Source organism: Cervus canadensis, chromosome 26 (assembly GCF_019320065.1).
Source record: "Cervus canadensis isolate Bull #8, Minnesota chromosome 26, ASM1932006v1, whole genome shotgun sequence".
Taxonomy (NCBI): Eukaryota; Metazoa; Chordata; class Mammalia; order Artiodactyla; family Cervidae; genus Cervus; species Cervus canadensis.
The window spans coordinates 22674232-22697892 of NC_057411.1; the positions used below are offsets into that span (position 1 = coordinate 22674232).

Consider the following 23661-nt stretch of genomic DNA (forward strand, 5'->3'; position numbering starts at 1 on the left):
CTGTCCGTCACCAACTCCTGGCGTCCACCCAAACCCATGTCCATTGAGTCAGTGATGCCATCCAACCATCTCATCCTCTGTCATCCCCTTCTCCTCCTGCCTTCAATATTTCCCAACATCAGGGTCTTTTCAAATGAGTCAGCTCTTCTTATCAGGTAACCAAAATATTGGAGTTTCAGCTTCAGCATCAGTCCTCCCAATGAACATCCAGGACTGATCTCCTGTAGGATGGACTGGTTGGATTTCCTTGCAGTCCAAGGGACTCTCAAGAGTCTTCTCCAAGACCATAGTCCAAAAGCATCAATTCTTCAGCACTCAGCTTTCTTTATAGTACAACTCTCACATCCATACATGACTAGTGGAAAAACCATAGCCTTGACTATATGGACCTTTGCTGACAAAGTAATGTAATCAGTAGCATCAGAAAATACTGAAATCATGATAATAAGATTTTTCAATGATTAAAGAAATCAATCCCACTAGGTAATTTTGTATTGTTGTATACTGTTTATATTTCAACCTAAATTTCTAGTTGGAACTTCAAATTTAACATTTATAAAACTAAACTTCTAAAAGTATAGATATATGTTTATGTATAACTGAATCACCTTGTTGTATACCTGAAATAACACATCATTGTAACTCCAATATAAAGGAAGATTTTAAAAATAAAAAAATTAAATAAATAACTTAAGGGGGACAAAAAAAACTAAGCTCCTAATGGTTTTCCCACAAACCAGATCCTCCCTCAACATCTGCCATACCAGTAAGTAGTAACTACATTATTCTAGATGATCAAGCCAAAAATCTGGAGTAATTATTGACCTTTTCCTTTCTCTCACACCTCTCCTTTAATCTATTAAATTCTACATTCTCTAAGTTTCAAAGTATATCTAGAATCAACCATTTCTCACTATTCCATCTGCTGACATAATCACATGCCTATATTATTACAGTAGGCTCCAAATTGATCATATTTCTTCTCTTGTCCCTTCAGTCTACTTTTAGTAGATAATCCCAAATTATCTACTACTTGACAGCATCTTCCAATCAGTGTAACTGTCTTCTTAAAATCCTTTCAATATTGAAGAACCTTGCATTATGGGTCCCATTTTCCCCTCTGACTTTGTTTCATCTAAATTCACTATTTTTTAGCCATGTTGCTTTATCCAATATTTTTCAAATTTGTCAAGTTGACTCATAAATCAGGGCCTTTGCAGATGAGTTCTTCCTGAACTATCTACAGTAAAATGTTTACTTCCTTCAAGCTTTTGCTGTTTTGCTCATGGAGACATTCCTTGGTCACACTATCGAAGAGTGACCACCTCATCCCTATTAATACTTCCTGTACTGTTTCTCCATTATTTCCCTTACCATGCAAGATGATAAAACCAACAATGTGTTATTTATCATGAGATCATCTCTCTCAGCCGGTTGAAATATAAGCTCCTTAAAAGCAGAGATTTTTCATTTGTTTATGGTTTTCTCCTAGATGCTTAGAACAATTCCTGGCTTGTACTCAAGAATTACTCACGGAATAAAGAAGAAAATCTTAACTATATTTCCAACTTCAATATCTGTTCAACTATTTCATTTGTCACATTTATTAAAAAGTTCAAGTATGTGGAAGATTTGGGAGACCTTTTCACAGATGGTTCAAATCTCAACCAAATATTTAGGAACAGATTGGCATTTACTAAGTAGAAAATGTGATAGAAAGGCATTTCCAGTCAGAATGATCATGGACATTTCATGGTGCCCTGGAAAGACTGTGAATGTGGAATATGACATGTTGAGAAATGAAGGCAGAAAAATTTCCTGAAAAGATTTTGAATGACCTTGAATTCTATGTTAAATATCTTGAACATTACCCTAGACACTATACAAAACCTCAGAAATATTTTGATTCAGTAAAATTGCTTGTTACATTGATTTTGGAAAGAAAATATTTGTGAGGAAGTTAATGGAAAATGCATTTTGGAGGTAACAGATGAGAGGTTATAAGATGTATTAGAGAACTGTTAATAATTATCTAAGCAATGGAAGATAAACTTCCATTTTATCTTCCTACAGAAAAAAAGTAGGTAGCATGTAATTACCAGCTCACTTTATATAAACTATTTCTAATTATTTTAATATTGGCTTTCCTGGTGGCTCAGCTGGTAAAGAATCTGCCTGCAATGCGGAAGACCTGGATTTGACCCCTGGGTTGGGAAGAAACCCTGAAGGGAAAGGCTACCAATTCCAGTATTCTGGTCTGGAGAATTTCGTGGACTGTATAGTCCACGGAGTCACAAAGAGTTGGACTCAACTGAGTGACTTTAAGACTTAACATTATTATAAATTGGATTAAATATAGACAGTATTATTTGACAGATTCTGAAACTAATGAGAAAAGTTAAAAAAGTAAATACTTATAAAAGTTACTGCTAGCAAGTAGGAGAGCTGAGTTTCCCAGTGTATTACATAGACTTGCATATGGCTAACCCTATTTTTAGAGTTAGCAAATGATAAGCAGTGAATAGGAAGAATGTATTTTTCACTTATTAATGAAATTTTAATTAACATATCCAAAATATAATTTTATATGCTTATTTAAAATGGTCGTGACTAGAAGAGGCTCTATGGTACGTCTAGGCAAAAAATAAACAAAAAAAGCCTTATGCTGAGCCTCATAACTAGTATTAAAATGTGGAAGAGCTGAGCTACACAAACATGAAATATAGATAATCATGACACATTATAAACCCCACATTACCTGTTATCATGTTCTAAATCAAACTGAGTAGAAGCGTTCCTTGGAATATGATGTACAAAAGTTCGATAGAAAAGCAATTCTAATCATCATGACTTCTTAGAATTCAAATTCTGTTCAGGTATTTCAAACCACAGAATTACCATATTATGGAGGAACAAGGTATAAATAGTGCTGTGCTAATCCATCAGAGATATTCCATTGCCTGGACTACTTGTTTTCCTTTTAGGAAACGAGGTAATATTTTCATTTATCTTTTTGCTAGTCTATGTACCTTTTAATATTGTAAAACCTAATAACATTGTTCCAAAAAGTATTTTTGAAAGAAACTAATGTCAGTGTACCTTAAGATTCTTTGAGAAATTGTTTTATAGCTAACACAGCTACTGATTTATCTCCTTTTCAGTGCTTCTTAAAAAAATTAACATACAGATGCTAGAAATTGTTACATTGCTCTATCTTATGATGAAATGCCACAGTCTTATTTTAAGAATGAGCTAATCATAATGAGGTTTTTGAAAATGCAGGGTGCTGCACATTAGATGTATGACCTCCTGGATCACTTTCTTCATCTGTTAATCAGACACGTGTACCTAACAAAATTGTTCCACAGACTAGAGAAAGAATTTACAACATACCTAGCACAATGTCTGGCAATAGCGGATGCTTCATAACTACAACTGTTTCTATGGTTCTCATTTATCAACATGCTGAAAGCATTTCTTTAACTCTTAGTTAATATTTGTCCATGTTCCAGTTTCTTTCATCCATGGAAAATAAAATATCTTATGTAAAATTAAGGTATGTGGCTATATATAATGAACTTATTTCAAAAATTTAAATTATAAAATTTAATATATTTATCATCTTAATTTAAAACATTGTTATTATGAAATGCTTATAAAGTGAATGTCATGTGCATTATCCTGTAAGAGGAAACAAGAATATCTGTAATTCTTTAGTAGGAATGATAAATTAATAACAAAAGCAGGCAATGCTAATCTTAAGACAGAATAATTCTCACGCATACACGTTCTCTAAATTTGCACAGGCAAAGATCACCAGCAAATTTAACAATTTTGAGTCAAATAAAATCTTGCTGTTTAAAAGTAATTGATTTCAAATTTGTAGATCTACAGAGTAAAACACTATTACATGTCAAAAAGGCATTAGAATAACTTTATTTCACTTTTTAGTTCTTTGTTTATGCACTGGAAAAGTTGCATTGATATGTAGTCAGCAAACCTTGGGGACTTATATGTGGTCATAGTATTAGAGATTGAGATGTAGGGGATCTTAGAAATCAAATCTTCTTAGTTAAAAATCTCATTTGGTGGTTATTCTAAAAGTTGCATTGATATGTAGTCAGCAAACCTTGGGGACTTATATGTGGTCATAGTATTAGAGATTGAGATGGAGGGGATCTTAGAAATCAAATCTTCTTAGTTAAAAATCTCATTTGGTGGTTATTCTAAGTCAGGTCCAGTGATGTTCAGTGACTTGCTCAAGGTTCAGCAGCCTGTCCCAGGCTGAGCTGGGATCAGTAGGCTTCTTGTCCCCAGCACAGAGTTATTTTCACCTGCCAATTCTTCCCCTTATGAGGGAGGCAGGCTCCATGTTTTGGCTCACCTGAAATCTTATTTTAAAATGATTTCTGTTGTTTTTTGCATTTCTGATATGACTCTCTGTAAGATTTAAGAATTGTAAATAATATGGCATTATTAGTATAAACATCATTATTTTTCATCACTGTATCTTTATGTCTGGAATAGTACCTGACACATCAAGTAGTCATTGAATAAGTGGGTAAATTAATAAATAAATTAGCCATTTATACATAGGGTCATTTATGCCACTAATTTGGTATACCCAAATGAGCCTCCACAATTTAGAAACTAAGATTTTACATTATGTTGTGTTAATTTCTTCTTGTAAAGAACTCATCGTATTCAAATCATGTGTTTCTCAATGAATCTGCTTTTATCAGTCTTCATTGCCCTTTTCTAATTATCTGAAGATAATTTAATACATAATTAATGAGGAAACATGATTATAAGGAGAGTAAAACTGTTATTAATTAGCTTCTTATCTACTTCACAGGACCAAGTAAACATGAAGTTCTTCATTTTTACCTGCCTTTTGGCTGTTGCCCTTGCAAAGCATGTAAGTATAATAAGATACAGATGAGAATGTTTTATGTAAATATAAGAATATTAAATTGTTTATGAGGATAACGTCAGGGGTAGACAGCAGGGAATAGAGAAGTGTAAAAACTTTGAAACTTATAATCAAAGATGGCCTTGGCCCTGCCTTATGTAAGTTATGAAGATGGACAAAAGTACCACTTCTAAAGTGTTCTCCTTGTAGGATTGAAAAGATTTTTAGTTCTAAGTTAAAAAGCATACATTTTCTTCATAAACATTTGAATTTATTGGGGAAATATTTTCACTCCAAGAATCACTTCTTAAAAGTAAGAAACATGAAACCATAACAAGGACTTCTTTTAAAGTTCAGGAGAGTCACAGAGAAAATGTAGATTCCCAAACCATCTCTCAAGCACATGTCAGAATTTCATCATTCTTGACTCCAGTAGCTCAGCAACAATGATGCTTTGATAGGAAACAGGGATGTGTTGAATAGTGCTAACTTTAGGAGTTGGGCTTCCCAGGTGGCTCAGTGGTAAAGAATCCACCTGCAATGCAGGGGACTCCAGTTCCATCCCTGGGTCGGGAAGATCCCCTGGAGAAGGAAATGGCAACCCACTCCAGTATTCTTGCCTGGAGAAGTCCTTGAACAGAAGAGCCTGGCAGGCTACAGGCCATGAGTTGCAGAGTCAGACACTGCTGAGAGACTAAACAGCAACAACATCTTTGAAAATGACTTGCCAGATAACCTAATGCAAAGTCAACCCTTCACTTCTCAAAGCAAAATCTTCTAGTGAGAATGTTACAGAAATATTCATATCATACAATGATAAAGAAGGACTAGATGCTTCACATGAAGTGCTTTGAAGATACAGGCGTGTAATCTGTTAGCTCCCTCAGGAGCGATTGGGCTTCTTCCCTTACCTGCAGCCTGTGCTGCCAACACCTCTCCCATGCCCAGTTCTCACTCAATTCAGATTGGGCTTTTCTTGTGGCTCAAGAATCCGCCTGCAATGCTGGAGACCTGGGTTCGATACCAGGGTTGGGAAGATCCCCTGGAGAAGGGAAAGACTAACCACTCCAGTATTCTGGCCTGGAGAATTCCATGGACTATACAGTCCAGGGGGTCGCGGAGTCGGATGCTTTCATTAACTTTCACTTTTCAGATGTACCGTTATCGAGTTCTTTGCTTCCTTTCCATTTCCACACCTCACACATCAGTCTTGAAAAGTTTCTGTTAGTCCCTAAATTTAAAGCCAAACCAAGAGCTTAGCTACAGTAAGAATTCCAGTTAGGTGAATATAATATAAAATAAGCTTCAGTGGTCAATCTTACACCAAGTTTCATTGTTTCTTATTTATAATTTCCTAGTCTTAATTTACTCTTCTCTGTAAATCAGTAATTGTCCTCAATCTTTCCCTTAAGAGTAATTAAATCTAGCAATTAACAAAAACTAAATAAAACAAAATATCATGGTATTTTAAACACTTTAAGATTCTGTAGCACATGTGCACATACATTATATTTTAAACTGTGATAGGATAAGCTAAGAACCCAACACTTCCTAAAAGCAAGAACTACATTAAGCTATAAAAAGGATTTGTTTGAAGTACAGAATGATTTGCTGGTAATATTATAGGATATAATATTATAATAATAATGAAAAATTCAGCTAAACATCATGCATTTCCAGAAACAAATTCCTGAAAGTCTTTTGCCATCAAAACAACAGGAATAATGATAAAAACAAAACAAAATAGTGAGATATCTTGGCATTTTAAATCTACCATAAAACTGAAAACTGTATTTGCTTTTGTTTCTAGAAGATGGAACATGTCTCCTCCAGTGAGGTAAGATACTTCAGTATCAACAGAAAATCTTTTCAGTTAGTAAAAACAGAATATGCCCTGAACTATTGTCTTTAAAATAATTTTTCACCTGTGAGTCTAGAACTATAGCATTAGAGAAAATTGAAAGTGCAAGCATAATGAAAAGGTATATAGAGAGGAATAAAGACCAAAAATCTACACATTCAAATCACCAAGATTAGATTAGTACATTTTTTTCTGAAGATGTCTCAATATTAATGACATATTTTTACAAGTCATGATGAATATTTTGTGAGTACAGTGACAGAAATCCATTCTATGTTTCTGCAAAAAGGACTAAAGCTTTTCTGGAGCCATATTACATGTTGTTTCCTAAATGACTTCCCAGCTATGGGTACATAACAGGTTCCCACCACCATCTCCGGTGTCACCTAAGCATTTTCTTGTTTTCCTGTGATGTGTTTAATCTCTTTCAAAAAGACAGAAGAAAAAATGTGATAATAATAATATGAAAAAGAACACTGACAATTGTACAGAGGAAATAGAAAACCTATTCTTTCTTCCCTGTGGATGATACCTGGGAAAGTTTTTGATTCAGATATTCATAAACCAAAGCACAATGCAAAATGAGTTAGGTATATGAAATATAATAGTTATGTAGAGGCAGTGAAACTTCAGTTAATTTTGTTCCATAATTCAGGTAAAGACTAATATGTTATCTACCCCAAGCATAATGGTTGTAGATCAGTATATTATTAAGCTAATACAAATTCAATTTAGGTAAATGAGTAATATTGTCTCTATTTTTCTAAGGAATCTATCAACATCCAGGAAGTAAGTACCAAATTCTTAAGTCAAATATAATATATTTTAACTTCCTTTATTTAATCATAGTTATAAAATAAATTTATTTATTTTGTAGACATATAAGCAGGAAAAGAATATGGCCATTCATCCCAGCAAGGTAAAGTTTGATTACTTTAGTCTATTAATCTTTCACTGATGAGACAGCTTTTCTATCAAACATCGATCACTTTATCATTCAGTCAAAAAGAGAATTATGTTTGTGATTCTGAAAATGATGATGTTTTCATTGTTTTGTTTAAATGCTATATACTAATGAAAGGAATTCTGGGAAAAGATTTGAGAGCCATTTTTGAGCCACAATGTTAAAGCAGAATATCTTTGAAAGAATTTCTTGTTAAAGATTCATCATCTTTACTTTTCTCCCTTAATTCTGTACTCTCTTGATCACAAAATCATATTTTCTTTGCTATAACTGTATGCTCAAGAATATTACACTACACTTCAATAAATGTTGTATCCTTTTGGCCTTGTTTTCTTTTAGGAGAACCTTTGCTCCACATCCTGCAAGGTATACACTTATTTCACATCTGTAGTATAATGCGAAGCAAAATATTATAGTACCTGAAATACATTGAAATTAACCTGTATTTGGAAAATATATTTCAAATCAATCAAATTTGAAAACCAAAATTTCCTTTAAACAATGAGACCAAAATTATAGTCTTCTCAATTTTATGACTAAATTAAATGAAGAAAATACATCTTTGCATGAATCAACTAACACATTTGATTCCCAGATTCTATGAAGAATGAAGAACTTATCTTTTTGTGTTTTTCAGTATCAAAGTTATCTTATTCTTTTTTAAAATTCCTTTTCTGTTGCAATATTTTCTTAAAACTGACTCAATCAATTTATCACAGAAACAATATTTATTTGCTTCCTAACGCATGTCAGTTGGCCTAGTGATGTGTTTTTCCTAATACATAATAAGTAATGACTATGAAAATAAGAAAGAAAAATGTATCCATGCCTTGCCTAAAGTTATCTTTTATATTCATTCATTCACTTGACAAATCTTTTATTCAACAAGAACTATGTCCCCAACATTATCTTAGTCTCTAGGAATACAATAATAATTATGAGACTCACTGACAATAAACACAGTAAACAACAATAAATACCACTGTCATCAAATAGGAAATTCTGTTATAACTTATACAAAACTCATATAATGAAAGTGAATCCAGTCTAATGCATCTCTTTATGAGAGAGGAATTTTTCCTTTTATATTCAGGAGAAAATAGTATAGCAATGCTGTGGGAAAATACATCTAATTATTTTTCTTCTCTCTTTAAGGAAGTTGTAAGGAATGCAAATGAAGAGGTGAGAAATTTTTATATATTTGAACATGTTTTTGTTTGTATTACCATGATTTAATACTCTAAAATTAGTAATGGCATATGAGAACATGTTTAGATTTCCTTTTTTAATAAACTGGAAAATAATTTATAAGTTGCTTCAAAATGACAGCTTTTCCCTGTCCACGTGAGTAATGTCCAGTGTGTATTCTCTTCAGCCACTTACATTTAAATATATGATCGTTTTTATCTCTTCCACTTATTTGCTAAAGGTGATTAAAAACAAGCAGCCAAGAAGCCTGGTTGCATTGCTTTTATTTCAATCCTTTTAACTTATCATACTAATGATCATGTTTGTAATAAGAGACATATCCCAAGTAAACATTAACATGCAAAGAATAATGTTTGCATTTCTTCTGGTAACCAGATTTATATTATATATATTATTTTTTTCAAGGAGTATTCTATCAGCTCATCTAGTGAGGTAAGAGAACTTTTCTTTTAACATCAAATAGCAAGTTCATCCAAAATGGATTTTCAGCAGTATGTAGTAATTTGTTGTTAACATCACAAATAGGGTGAGCAATGGAGAAATCATTTACCCAAAGTTAATGTCATATTGGGGAGACTGCAAAGTGACTATCTACACCCTGGTGTACATGGGTGTTCTTTCACAGAGATATCAAATATCTGACTCCAGAGGAAAGAAAGAAAGACATGCTCTGGTATTGATAGAAATACCCAAGCAGTGAGCACAATGGGGAAAGGTGTCTGGGAAAGGGAGAACCAAAGCTTTGGCTCAGAGCCTTGAGGCATAGCCTGAAGACTTCCTACTTAACATCTAGGAAGTCTGATTTACTGTTTCTCTAAGCCACAGGTCTGTCTGGAATGGAGAGTCAATGGCCTCCTATAAATAGCAATGTGTCCTCTAGAAAGGGTATGCTGGATTCACTTTGCCACATCTCACTAGGCTGACTTTATAAACTTATTTGTCACCTGTCTACACTTCCTAAGCATTTGATATTGAATGAATAATGTAGAATTGATGAAAACTTTAAAATGAAACATGTTTTCAGTCACATGTTATTACTTTGAAACTGAGGACTCTGAATTTTCAATTTATCGAATCTCTAATAAATACTATAATTTCTCAGTAGTAGTAGTTTGGACTCTAAATATACTTAATGAATTGCCCTTTCTACTCTAGTACAATGCTAAGACTAAATCATGCAAGTTAAGTTAATCCTCCTTTTCTTCCCCGAAGGAATCTGCTGATGTTGCCACAGAGGTAACTAATTTTCATTCAAATGAAATGAAATTCATATCGCCCAGCTTTGCTTTCTTTTTGTGTATTTTTATAGCAAGTGTTTTGCTTTCTTAACAGGAAGTTAAGGTTACTGTGGACAATAAGCACTACCAGAAAGTACTGGTAAATTTCTCATACAAACTGTAACTTCAAGTAAACAGTCATGGTACTGCTGCTGCTTCTCCAAATGTTCACATAACTCCTTCCATCCCAGTTACAGAAAATTCTGTTACTAAACAACCCTTGTTAGGTAAATTTGCCATGTTGTATAAATTATCTAATCAAATGAAGTTCTAAGAAACTTGGTTCTTCTATAATCTACTTTTGACACATAGAGAAGATTCAATACTGGAGTAAATATTGATAATTTTCTTTCTCTCTAGAATGAAATCAGTCAGTTTTATCAGAAGTTCCCCCAGTATCTCCAGTATCTGTATCAAGGTCCAATTGTTATGAACCCATGGGAACAGGTTAAGAGAACTGCTGGCCCCTTTATTCCCACTGTGGTGAGTGCCGCTTTTTTATATGTTTCTTGTTTATTTGGTTTTCTTTTTGTTTTTGGTGAGGAATGAGTTCAGGATAAAGATTTGTAAAATATCTAGAGATAAAATGTCCCAACAAGAGAAGTTTTAACTTAGAAAGTAGAACAACTGCAAAAATCGTAGAGTCCAGAAATTAAATCACAAACAAAAATAGCTCGATATAATAACAAATAACGATAGCAACCATAGTGACAAATAAGTAATTTAATTTAAATTGAACATACCTGTCCTAAGAGTTTGCTTCTATATCATTTTGCTTGGCTTCTCAAACAATTCTCTAAGAGGAGATGCTGCTGCTGCTGCTGCTAAGTCGCTTCAGTCGTGTCCGACTCTGTGCGACCCCGGAGACGGCAGCCCACCAGGCTCCCCTGTCCCTGGGGTTCTCCAGGCAAGAACAGATAGTAATCATTAATTTCATGTAACAAAAAGATTGCTTTGTTAAGAAAATATAAAGAAATGAAGTAATTTACCTAGGTTCCAGGTTCTCTCTACCATTTTCTTTCATAAAACAGTCTATCTTAAGGAATGTTTTCTCATATGAGGAATAAATAATGAAAGTTTTCATGGTCCCTTTTTTTTTTTTTTTTGGATATAGAACAGAGATCATCTCTCCACCAGTGAGGTAAGGCATTTACCTACAAAGGCAATAATCTGGTAACTAGCAAGATATTATTCACTTATTATATACTATACTAGACAGTCTTTGATGTAGTTGCTTAAGCAATAAAACTGGATTTATATGAAAATTGAGAAACTTTTTCTGATTGGAAAATTGGAACTTTAGATCCCTAAGAAAAACCTGAGGAAGGCAGAACGAAAATGTATACATTGAAGGATACAAAGATTGGATCTGTGCTAGTATACTTTGTCAAAATGCTGTTACTACTTCTTTTTTTATAGATCACCATTAATATTTCTATCACACCATGACACCTGGTATAGATCTTAAATTTTAGAAACAGAGTGGGAGAAATCCAAAGTGTTATTCTGAAATAAGAACTCTGAAATAAGAACTCAAATTCATTCAGATGCATATAAATTGCTGTTATCCAAGGGTCTTCCTGCCCATCACACATAATTAAACACATTTTCACATCACACAAAAAATTGCCTACTTTTATTCCTACTTCATAATGAATAAAATATTTGAGAAAAGAGAGATAGCAATTTCATAAGTAAGACTAAAATGTATCATTTCAATTTTTTCTTAAGGTATCTGCCAACTCCTCCCAGGAAGCAAAGCAAAACCACTTACATTAAATATAGTTAAGAAATTACTTTTTATGTTGTTACAGTTATAAAATATTATTTATTTGCATAAGTATAATCAGGAGACAATGTGGTTATGCATACCAGTCAGTTAAAATGTATTTACATATTTATTGGTTTATTGATGAGATATGCCATTCATCATTCACTTAAGAAATATGCATTTAGGAAGCATTATGCCCTTTACGGGAGAAGGCAATGGCACCCCACTCAAGTACTCTTGCCTGGAAAATCCCATGGATGGAGGAGCCTGGTAGGATGCAGTCCATGGGGTCACCAAGAGTCGGGTCAGACTCAGCGACTTCACTTTCACTTTTCACTTTCCTGCATTGGAGAAGGAAATGACAACTCACTCCAGTGTTCTTGCCTGGAGAACCCCAGGGACAGAGGAGCCTAGTGGGCTGCCATCTATGGGGTCGCACAGAGTTGGACACGACTGAAGTGACTTAGCAGCAGCAGCAGCATGCCCTTTACATTATGTTAGACTCTTGGGATACAACAGCAATTTATAGGGCAATAAAAATAAATTGAATTATTCTTTATAAAAGAGGAATTTTTCTAAATATAGTCAAAGGAAATTATGTATAGACAATACAGTGGGAATTAAATGTCTAATTCTTCTTTTATTTTTTTAGGAAAATTCAAAGAAGACTGTTGATATGGTAAGATATTATTTCTATATGAAGCTATATTTAATATTTTCAAAATACAATATCAATAATTAGGCCTATCTGAAACATTCTGCTTTTAATAAAATAGAGTTATATTTGTAAATTATTTAAAAATATGATTTTTCTCCAACACTTAACTCTGTTCCTCTCAATTTTCTTGAATTCTTTCTGTTAAGTCCTTCCATGTGAGCAAGACTTTTCTATATCACAAAAGTTTTATATTATTTTCACTGCCTCTTTCTTTTTCTAATCAACTTTTTACTATTTTTGAACTAGATATTTTACTTCAATTCTTACCTATTGTACTATTATTCTTTTTGTAAAATGAGAAAGAACTGAAACTCCACAAATATTAAAATTATACTGCTACTGCTAAGCATTCAATTATCTTGGTCCCCAAATTTTGACTATTTTTTTTTATTTCTCCAAGAATCTTCTAGTAGTTCATCCAGTGATAAAAAATATACGTTTAAAATAAACAACCAACTAGTTTATTGCACTTTTCTGCTGTTAATTATTTAAAGCAAATTAGGTATCACTAATTTTTTAACAGAGCCACATCAAAATAGCCAATAAAATAAAGACAAACACGTGTAAGAAAAATACACAGATTCAGAGTCATTTTAGAGATCTGGAAGGAAATATATCCAAAAGGGTTGAGTAGCTGTTCTAGCCATGCTTTTGATAATGTTCAGCTGGAGACCCTGATTCACTGATAACAGGCATTTTTTAAATAAGCCAATGCCAAATAAACATCCTGTCAATTACCTTCACCATAGTTCTACCCTGAGTCTCTCTGGTTGTCTAGGGGGTTGAATTCTGGACTGGACCATGGGTTGTGTAAATCACAGTTACAGGAACACTTGCTGTGTTAGAATGAGTCAAGAGGAAAAACACAATGGGAAGACGTTCCAGAAGAGGATGAAACATGGATTGCGGCCCACAGTCTTGTGGCCTGAAGCACAGCCCAACATCATCCTCCTTGAGAGCTTTAGGAGCATGCCTTACCCTTTCTTTCAATTTGGGGTTGAAACCCCATTAAAAAGGGCTTCCCAGATGGCGCTAGCGCTAAAGAACCAGCCTGCCAATGTAGGAGACAAGAAACACAGATTTGATCCCTGGGTCGAGAAGACTGACTGAAGAAGGGCATGGCAACCCATTCCAGCATTCTTGCTTGGAGCATCCCATGGACAGAGGAGTCTGGCAGGCTACAGTCCATAGGGTTGCAAAGAGTCCCATAGGACTGAAGTGACTCAGCACGCAGGGAGGCACAGCCATTAAAAAAGCAATGGTCTTCCCAGAAAGGATATGCAAGCTCGGCTACATACCTCAAGAGCCTGCTTTGTTTTAGTTATCCCTCTCTCTCCCCATTTCTCCTCCACTCCCTTGCTTTGCATCTGCTATACTCGATGAGAATTTGACATTATATGAATAATATATGTAAATGGAAACTCAAAACATATTTTCAGTCAATTATCATATGGACACAGAGAATGCTCTGATAGTGCATATTCAAACTCATTAATTTCATAATAAATTTATATAAAATAGCATTTTGTTACTTGGTAGCAGTGATTTAGCCTTGAATTGTTAAAAATAATTAGCTCTAGTTCTCTACTGTAATGATGCAGACAAAATTACTGGTGGGCTATTCAAGTAAAGCTGATCTTCATTTTTTTTCCTTAAGGAATCAACAGAAGTATTCACTAAGGTAAGTAACTTCCCTTCAAACAAAATTAATTGCATGCTATCCTATAATATTTGCTTTTGTATTTATTGCAGTTTATTTTTATTATTAACAGAAAACTAAACTGACCGAAGAAGAAAAGAATCGCCTAAATTTTCTGGTAAATTTTTATACAAACATTTGTAGCACACTCAGACTCAGCTTGGACACCACTGAACCACAATTCTCTCAACAGCAACAAAGCAAAACAAAAAAACTCACATTTTTTTAAACAAATTCTAATTTCTATAAGTCTTCCTTACACTTTATGAAAACTATTGCAAAAACATTCTTCCATTGTACCAGTTGTACTATTGCCATGTATCTACCCAACCAGTCATTCTAAAAACTCACTGACTTTTAATTTTGTAAAAATAGGAAATTATCCTGAAGACAGATACCACTGTGTTTAATCTCTATAATAATCTATAGTTGTACCCATATAAATGGTTCACAATAGAACACAGAGGAGAGGGATATTTAATTACAGAATAGGTGACAGGCAATATATTAATTCATTTACTTCGACAATATAAATGACACTCAGAGATTAACAACTGGCTCAGTGTCACAGATTCTACTGAGTTAAATCACACATTCTATATGACTCTAAGGACTAAGGTATTTCCACGAGATATGGAAAAGAAGCTGTAATCTAAGACACTGTTAAGAAATTATCCCCTTGCCTTCTTAAACATTTTTTTTTCTTTTTTTCCACTTAAGCATTTTGGCATTAGAATTTGAAATAACCAAAGAATATTTTTAAACCTACCATTTATTTTATAAAAGTAAACATAATTTTATATGAATAAACTTTACTTCGCTTAAGTCTGTTTGGTATCATTTAGAATTTATCCAAGTAAAGCTTTATTTGGTTAGGTCCAGGTGTTCTGACACATGGGATAATGGAATAATTATAATTGTCCTAGAAAAAAATCAGTCAGTATTACCAGAAATTCGCCTGGCCCCAGTATCTCAAGACTGTTTATCAGTATCAGAAAGCTATGAAGCCATGGACTCAACCTAAGACAAATGCTATTCCTTATGTGGTGAGTTCTCCCTTTTATTTTTAATTTTAAAAATCGAGTTGTCTTTTGTAATAAAAATAAGATAGGGAAATGAAATATGTAAATGAAATTCTAAGTTCTAAAGTAAAAGCTAAGACAAAATCAAATAAATGTTCTAGGCTGGAAATTGAATTATAAATCATATAGGATGAATAGAGCTACAATAAGAAATAGTTATCATGATACATTGTACTTGCATTGGATTTAAATTTCATAAGTATTTGCTTATAATATTTCAGTTGATTCTATAGCATTTCCTGAAGGTAGGTCAGCATAGAGAATATCACTTCCAATTCACAAAAGTATCTGAAATTCCAAAAAGTAGCCTGACCAAACTCTAATTAACATTTCTCCTTTGTTTCATTTTCTAAAAAGTGTGACTGAGGAAATATATTTTAACATAAGGAATAAGGGAGAGAGCAGGAAATTGAACCTAGAGAACCAATAAGTTAATATAAAAATATAGGATTGGAATCCAGAAGACCTGACATAAATAAACTTTTGATTTGGGGCAAGTCACTTCATTTATATGGATTTTTTTAATATGATTTACTTTATTGGATATACATAGAGCATTTAAAGATATCTTCCCCATGATTAGAGAAAATAAGAATTTAGTATCTGTAGTTTGAATATAATGTGTCCAAAATTTTTCTAAATATTTCCACAGAGTTGTAAATATTCTTTTTGTTTGTTATTATAAGCAATTAGCTAAAATATGTTATTTCATTCTCTTTTAAAGAAATACCTTTAAGATTCTTGAATTAACTGCTTCTACCTGGTTATGGTAAGTAACTTCAGGCTTATAATTTAAACAGTAAATGGGATTTTTGTGTGAAGGATGACTAATATTAAGTAATATATATACATGTTAAATTGCTTCAGTCATGTCTGACTCTGTGCGACCCTATCGACTATAGCCCACCAGGCTCCTCTATGGGATTCTCCAGGCAAGAATACTAGAGTGGGTTGCCATGCCCTCTTCCAAGGGATCTTCCTGATCCAGGGATCGAACCCATGTCTCTTACATCTCCTGCATTCGCAGGCAGGTTCTTACCACTAACGCCACTTGGGAAGTATATAGCTTCAACTTTAAGTCATACTTGGTTTATGAAATGTTTTAAATTTTGCTTATACCTCTTGGATTCACAAATGTAAGTGATCTGTATATTTGCATGCATTTTATAAATATTTTGAAAATAAATTATACAGAAGGTTCTCTATAGCTGATGATAAATTCAGTCAGAAGCAAGAGCTCTGAGTGGAAATTGTCACAAGCATAATGGTCACGGGGATGTTAACCTGTCACCTTAGAGCTCAGACCCAGAATTTCAGTTTGGTGAAAGGTATACAATATAAAGTTTGCTTACACAGGTTAGTTTAAAGCAAGCATTATTTTCTCTGGAAAAAATCATTTATTTTTTTTAAACACATAAAACCTACTTCTCCTAGTGATTCTCTTTGACATTTTAAACATTGCCTTAAAACCATGATGAACAGTCAAGGAAACAAGTATACATCAATGTTGCTTTTTTGTGTAGTCACTTTTTCTTTTTTTGATATTGTCCTTGCAGTATATAAGTTATCTCCAATCTCAGCGTTCTGTCTCACTGCAGATTTCTTGTTCTTTGTATGTGTCCTGCGATGGGACAAAGTAGGCTTCAGAGAAACTAGTAACAGTGGTAGTAATTTATTGAGGCCTTGCAATGCTTGTCACAATACTGAGCCCTTTGCCTATATTAAATTTCATGTTCACAAAAACCTACATAGCCAATATTATTAGCCACATTGAGATAGGGAAACTGCTGCTGCTAAGTCGCTTCAGTTGTGTCCGACTCTGTGCGACCCCATAGACGGCAGCCCACCAGGCTCCCCCGTCCCTGGGATTCTCCAGGCAAGAACACTGGAGTGGGTTGCCATTTCCTTCTCCAATGCATGAAAGGAAAAGTGAAAGTGAAGTCGCTCAGTCCTGTCCGACTCTTAGCGACCCCATGGACTGCAGCCTACCAGGCTCCTCGTCCATGGGATTTTCCAGGTGAGAGTTCTGGAGTGAGTTGCCATTGCCTTCTCCTAAGGAAACTGAGCCCCATAGAAATTAAATAACTTGTTCACGATCACCATGTAAAAGTGGAAAAGCCAAGAATCCAACACAGATTTCCAGCTCTGGGACTCAAACACTCCACTATTGATGCTAAGCTACAACCAAAGTCCAACTAGGGGATTTTTTTAGAACACTTTTTTGACTTTAGGTTATGTTGTCACGAACTTGATTTGCTTTGTCATATCATTTTTTCTCTCCGAATGATGAAAAGAATTAGACAATTTTGCAAAATAAATTTCTGTGAAAAAAAATAACTATTATGAATATGAGCTGAATATTCAGTTCTGTTTAATAAATAGCTTTATTCCCTTTGCTATCATTATTTATATATTTATTCTACATTAAAAAAAATTGATCATGTGTTCCATAATGTAGGAGAAATGAAGGAGACAAAAATAAGGTACCAAACTTATCCTCATTAAGCTCTATTCTAGACAAAGTCACAGAAATGCTATACAAGGTGCCAGATGCTAAGTTAGAGACATCAGAAATATGTGGTAGTACAAAAAGATCCAGTGATGCATCAAACATAAGTCCTAAAGTAAGTCTTTTCAGATAATTAGAAATAGGCTAAGCAAAGCAATGGCAAAGGGGGAAAAAAAGGTATCAGACTGATAGGAAAAGGACAAAAGAAACAGAGAAACCAAAAATGCAAGTCAGTTTTAAAGAATCTAATAATTTTAGCAATTTCTTAATGTATCAGCCCATGGTCATTTTGCATAATGATTTTGTTTTATTAAAATCTATGTTTCAATTATATTAAAGGGTTTTAGGTGCAGGAAGCAATAACATTTTATGTGTAATAAATTATTTAGAAAATAAGAATAATTAAATCTTCCTTCAAAGTTGCTGAAGTGTAAATATTTACCACTTTATAAATAAATATAAATATTAATACTACTTTTATTTGTTGGATTAAGGAAACTGGCTATCAGTTTTCACTCATACATTAAATTATTTCACAAATAGTTATTAAAATCCTACAATGTTCTAGGTTATCATGTTGAGCACTAGAAAATATTAACTAATAATAGTTACAAATAATAACATTTTGGATACATGTATATGCATGGCTGAATCCCTTTGCTGTTCACTTGAAACTACCACAACATTGTTAATCAGATATACCCCAACACAAAATAAATTTTAAAGCTTGAAAAAAAATAATAACATTCTGCTAAACTAGTATGGATGAGTATGTGTGGGTTCTGTATACAGACATACATTGTTTCTTGAGTATAGATCTATAGGTAATATAGTATTCTGTTTTCCTTTTCAGGTTGAACTGGAAAATCTATCTTCTACAGTTTCACATTTACCACTTTATACAACCAGCATGTTTGGAGTGGCCCATCAACAAGACAAATCTCAGAGTATTTCCTGAATTATTTATACTCTCCCTGTTAGTTTATATTGAATATACTGGGTTTATATGGTGGTTTCATACAAACTTAGCTGATGATTATTTAAAATGCTTTCCCTACTCTTTCTGAGTTATAGAAACATTTTTCTTTCCCTCTGAAAATAAAATTTCAAATGCATTCCTTGGTGTGTAATCATCATTTCCATTGTTCATACTGGCCCATGAGGCTATGGATTATAATATTGTTTGTTGTTTAGTTGCTAAGTCATGTCCAACTCTTTGCGACCCCATGACCCACCAGGCTCCTCTGTCCATGGGATTTCCCAGGCAAGAATACTGCAGTGGGTAACCATTTCCTTTTCCAGGGCATCTTTCTGACCCAGGGATCAAACCCTGGTCTCCAGAATTGCAGGTAAATTCTTTTCTGCTGAGCCACTGGGGAAGCCTTCATGGATTATAACATAAAGAGTCTTATAAAGAGTCCTAACAATAACTCTGAACCAGCTTGACTACCATCAAAAGAACCATACACTTTCTGAGTAATTCAATCTTACTTCTCATAAGATTCTCCAAACACAGCTAGGTTTACAGTATTATTCAATCATCATTCTACCTTTTTTTTTTTTTTTTTACTTTGTGCTCATCGTCTGCCACAGCATTAACCCCAAACCTTCACCAGAGGCCCCAGTCCTCTTCTCTCTGGTCACCTTGTCACACTAAAGTAGGGAGTCAGGCATTGGGAACATAAACCTTCCAAAGCCCCCTATTAATGGTATTAACAACTGGAGAAATAGCAAAAACAAATGGGTTCATGCATGGAACATAAGAAAACTCTAGGAAGGTAACATATCCAAAGAAGACAGAGGGATAGGGAACTTAAAAGTGAATTAAAGAGGAAAGAATAAAGATGAAAGCTATTTGAGCTTAGAAATTTCTGTGAAACATTTGCTTGTGATGGGAAGACATTGGAGGAGTTTTCACAGGCAAGTGACATTGTATGATATGTATCTTTGATGCAAAGATTTGAAAATTGGAGACTTTTTCTTTGATTCAGTAGACTACTCCAGTCCTTTAACCTTCTCATTGTACTCCATTCTATTCAAGCCCTCTTAACCTCACTTTTTTTCCTATTCAGGCTGAACACTAAAGGGTTTTTCAGAAGAAGGGTACACATGCCATATATTTTGAAAGAGTGGAAGAGGTATAAGTTAAGAGAATTTTACTTTGTCTTCATAGAACACTCCATCCCTTAACACTCTGAATATATTCCATTCTATTTCTTATTCACCTCACTTCCTTTCTTACACAGCCCCGACTTCACCCTTGATTTTTTTTAAAGTATCATTTTGATAACTCATGTAACTCTTCTGTCCCTCTGCATCTGGTGCTACTGGAAAGCATCCAACCATGAACTAAATTTCTCCTGCCACTTCACGCAAAGCAGCTGAATACGAAAGTAAGCTTGGTTTTTAAACATTTCTAAACATGTTAGTCATGAAAGACTGCTCATCAATCTTTGTTGTCTTGGCGTTAGAGTTAGCTGCCTTCTTCAACTCTCTCTAAACTCCCAATTATCTTACTGAAAAAAAACTACCTCCCTACTTTATTGACAGATATTGAGTTTATCAAGCCTAAACACTATCTACCTCGCTAGCATGACACTTCACTAACTTGATCTAAATCTGAACACAACTTTGACTGTCCCCTTCAAATCTCAAAGGCTGTAGTGATCTTTCTCTGGTTCAAAGCTAATAGCTCCTCTGGTGCTTTTTAAAATCTCCTCTGTACTCTATCCTGTTCAGTATTGTTCACTGGGCAAAGTAATAATAATGATTATAACATCTGAAACTTATTGAACAGCTATGTGCAGGGCAATTTATATATTTGTCTCAATTATCTTTATAACTATTAACATTACTCTTATTAATAACTCTTAAGATTACACCTTATGGATGAGGAAATTTTAGCAAAAAAAAAAAAAAAGGAATATGTTGTCTCCAGGGGCAACATTCTATTTGGATCTACTGATATTTATGATCTGGTGATTCTTACAATTGTCTTTATTTAGCTTTCTTACTGGAAATACTCCATTTCTTTCTCCTACACAAATATCAATGGTCTCTAGGCCTCTGGCCACAGCCACTTCTTTTCAATTTGAACATATTTTTTCCTAAATCATATTGTCCACTTTAAACATTTCAATTGCCACATACAATTGGCTGATTAAAATCAGCTTCTAATTATTTAGATAAATTCAGCTCTAAATTACTGTTCTCCAAATTTAGACAGATAGACCCAGTTGACTTCTGAAACCCTGTCTATAATTTTTGGCTCTCCAAATTAAAATGTAAGCAATACCAGTGGCAGTGTGTAAGCAGACATCAACTCCTCAGTAATTCGGTAATCAAAACATTATCTGGTATTTGAATGAATTCCATATATTCCATATACTCCACACCTAATATTTTATTTGTTTTGTTGTTTTAGTCGCTAAGTTGTGTCTGACTCTTTCTGACCCCATGGACAGTAGCCTGCCAGCCTTCTCTATTCATGGGATTTCCCAGGCAAGAATACTGGAGAGGGCTCCCATTTCCTTCTCCAGGGCATCTTCCTGGATCAGGAATCCAACCTGAGTCCCCCTGCACTGGCAGGCAGATTCTTTACCACTGAGCAATTAGGGAAGCCTGATGGCAGTATTTTATTACCACAAATTAAACTGGAACATAGCATTTATCATAGCTGCTTTTTGCAATCAACAAATAATCTTCAAGGATTTGTCAAACACTATCTATATGCAAGTTTATATTATTGGTACAGATAGATATCTAAAGAGTCTCTTATAATTGAAAAAGACTTAAAACATATGAAAGCAGGAAAACACATTACAAAACTTTGGAGATGGATTGTGTACTTATGGCAGCAATAGTTAGTGGCATATCTTTGTTGAGTGTTTCTCTTGTAAATTAAACATCTTGACATTTCCAAGAGCATAGCAGTCAGTAACAAAATATAAAGTATCCTATTTCCATTATTACAAAATAGCAAGATATATTCTGCTCTATCTGTATTCTGAAGTCACCTACTATTTGTGGATATCAGGTTGTACATAACAGAAGAGTACTCTCATGGTTATTCATGTCTATTCTTTCCACCTGTCAAACATAATCGGCAGATTTCCTAACTTGTTGACTCACAAAGTAATGGACTTAATTATACTAATTTTCAGGGTAACAGTCAGAAATAGAGGGTCAGTGAAGTTTACATGTGGGCTTCTCTGCTGGCTCACACGGTAAGGAATCCACCTGCAATGTGGGAGACCTGGGTTTGATCCCTGGGTTGGGAAGATCCCCTGAAGGAGAATTCCAACATCTGTATAACTGACTCTGGTCTGATGGCTTCTTTTTTATCTTCCTAATTTTTTCTTGACTTTCTGTGTGTCTTGTAACTCTTTATACTGAATGCCAGACATATGTTATAGTTCAGAATAAGATGAGGAAAATATTTTATGCTTGTGTATGAGTACTTTTTTTCTTTCTATGGGGCCTTTAGTAGTGGGATTTGTATTAATTGACTCCATGGAGAGAATATTATGCACTTGAAGAAAGGATTCTCTTGCTCTGAATAAACACTGCAGCCACTATTATGATTCAAGAGTGTATCAAGCTAAATCACTTCATGTTGCTCTGATGATGACTTGAGCACTGCCAACCAGTACGATATCGTATTGTCATTTCTTATTGAGTACTACATATAACTGGAGATACTGTGGTCAATAATAAATTCACAGGGTGGAGCGGCTCTTCTAAGTTTTAATGATTATAATTTTTTTGGTAGGTAATTCATATTTGTAACACTCATATAAACTGTAGAAAATTCTGAAAGACATGGGAATACCAGACCACCTGACCTGCCTCTTGAGAAACCTGTATGCAGGTCAAGAAGCAACAGTGAGAACTGGACATGGAACAACAGAGTGGTTCCAAATAGGAAAAGGAGGATGTCAAGGCTGCATATTGTCACCCTGCTTATTTAACTTATATGCAGAGTACATCATGAGAAATGCTGGGCTGGAGGAAGCACAAACTGGAATCAAGATTGCCAGGAGAAATATCAATAACTTCAGATATGCAGATAACACCACCCTTATGGCAGAAAGTGAAGAAGAACTAAAGAGCCTCTTGATGAAAGTGAAAGAGGAGAGTGAAAAAGTTGGCTTAAAGCTCAACATTCAGAAAACTAAGATCATGGTAGCCAGTCCCATCACTTCATGGGAAATAGATGGGGAAACAGTGGAAACAGTGGCTGACCTTATTTTGGGGGGTTCCAAAATCACTGCAGATGGTGATTGCAGCCATGAATTTAAAAGACGCTTACTCCTTGGAAGGAAAGTTATGACCAACCTAGACAGCATATTAAAAAGCAGAGACATTTTACTTTGTCAACAAAGGTCCATCTAGTCAGGGCTATGGTTTTTCCAGTGGTCATGTATGGATGTGAGAGTTGGACTATAAAGAAAGCTGAGCATCAAAGAATTAATGCTTTGGAACTGTGGTGTTGGAGAAGACTCTTGAGAGTCCCTTGGACTGCAAGGAGATCCAACCAGTCCAGCCTAAAGGAAATCAGTCCTGGGTGTTCATTGGAAGGGCTGATGCTGAAGCTGAAACTCCAATACTTTGGCCACCTGATGTGAAGAGCTGACTCACTTGAAAAGACCTTGATGTT

General features: G+C 34.4%; 2 protein-coding genes across 2 annotated transcripts in view; one reads left to right on the plus strand and one right to left on the minus strand.

The window, feature by feature from the left end:
• The window catches only part of CSN2 (casein beta), a 112849-nt gene that overhangs the window by 74090 nt on the left and 15098 nt on the right, over nt 1–23661 (minus strand). The window lies entirely within an intron of this gene.
• Nucleotides 2954–19117, plus strand: LOC122428238 (alpha-S2-casein). Its single transcript, XM_043448107.1, has 18 exons — nt 2954–2992; nt 4856–4918; nt 6723–6749; nt 7542–7562; nt 7651–7692; nt 8077–8103; nt 8893–8919; nt 9352–9378; nt 10159–10182; nt 10279–10323; nt 10584–10706; nt 11338–11364; nt 12647–12673; nt 14370–14393; nt 14485–14529; nt 15338–15457; nt 16218–16262; nt 18856–19117. The coding sequence occupies exons 2-17, from the start codon at nt 4868–4870 to the stop codon at nt 16227–16229; spliced, it is 669 nt and encodes a 222-aa protein (XP_043304042.1). The 5' UTR covers nt 2954–2992; nt 4856–4867; the 3' UTR covers nt 16230–16262; nt 18856–19117.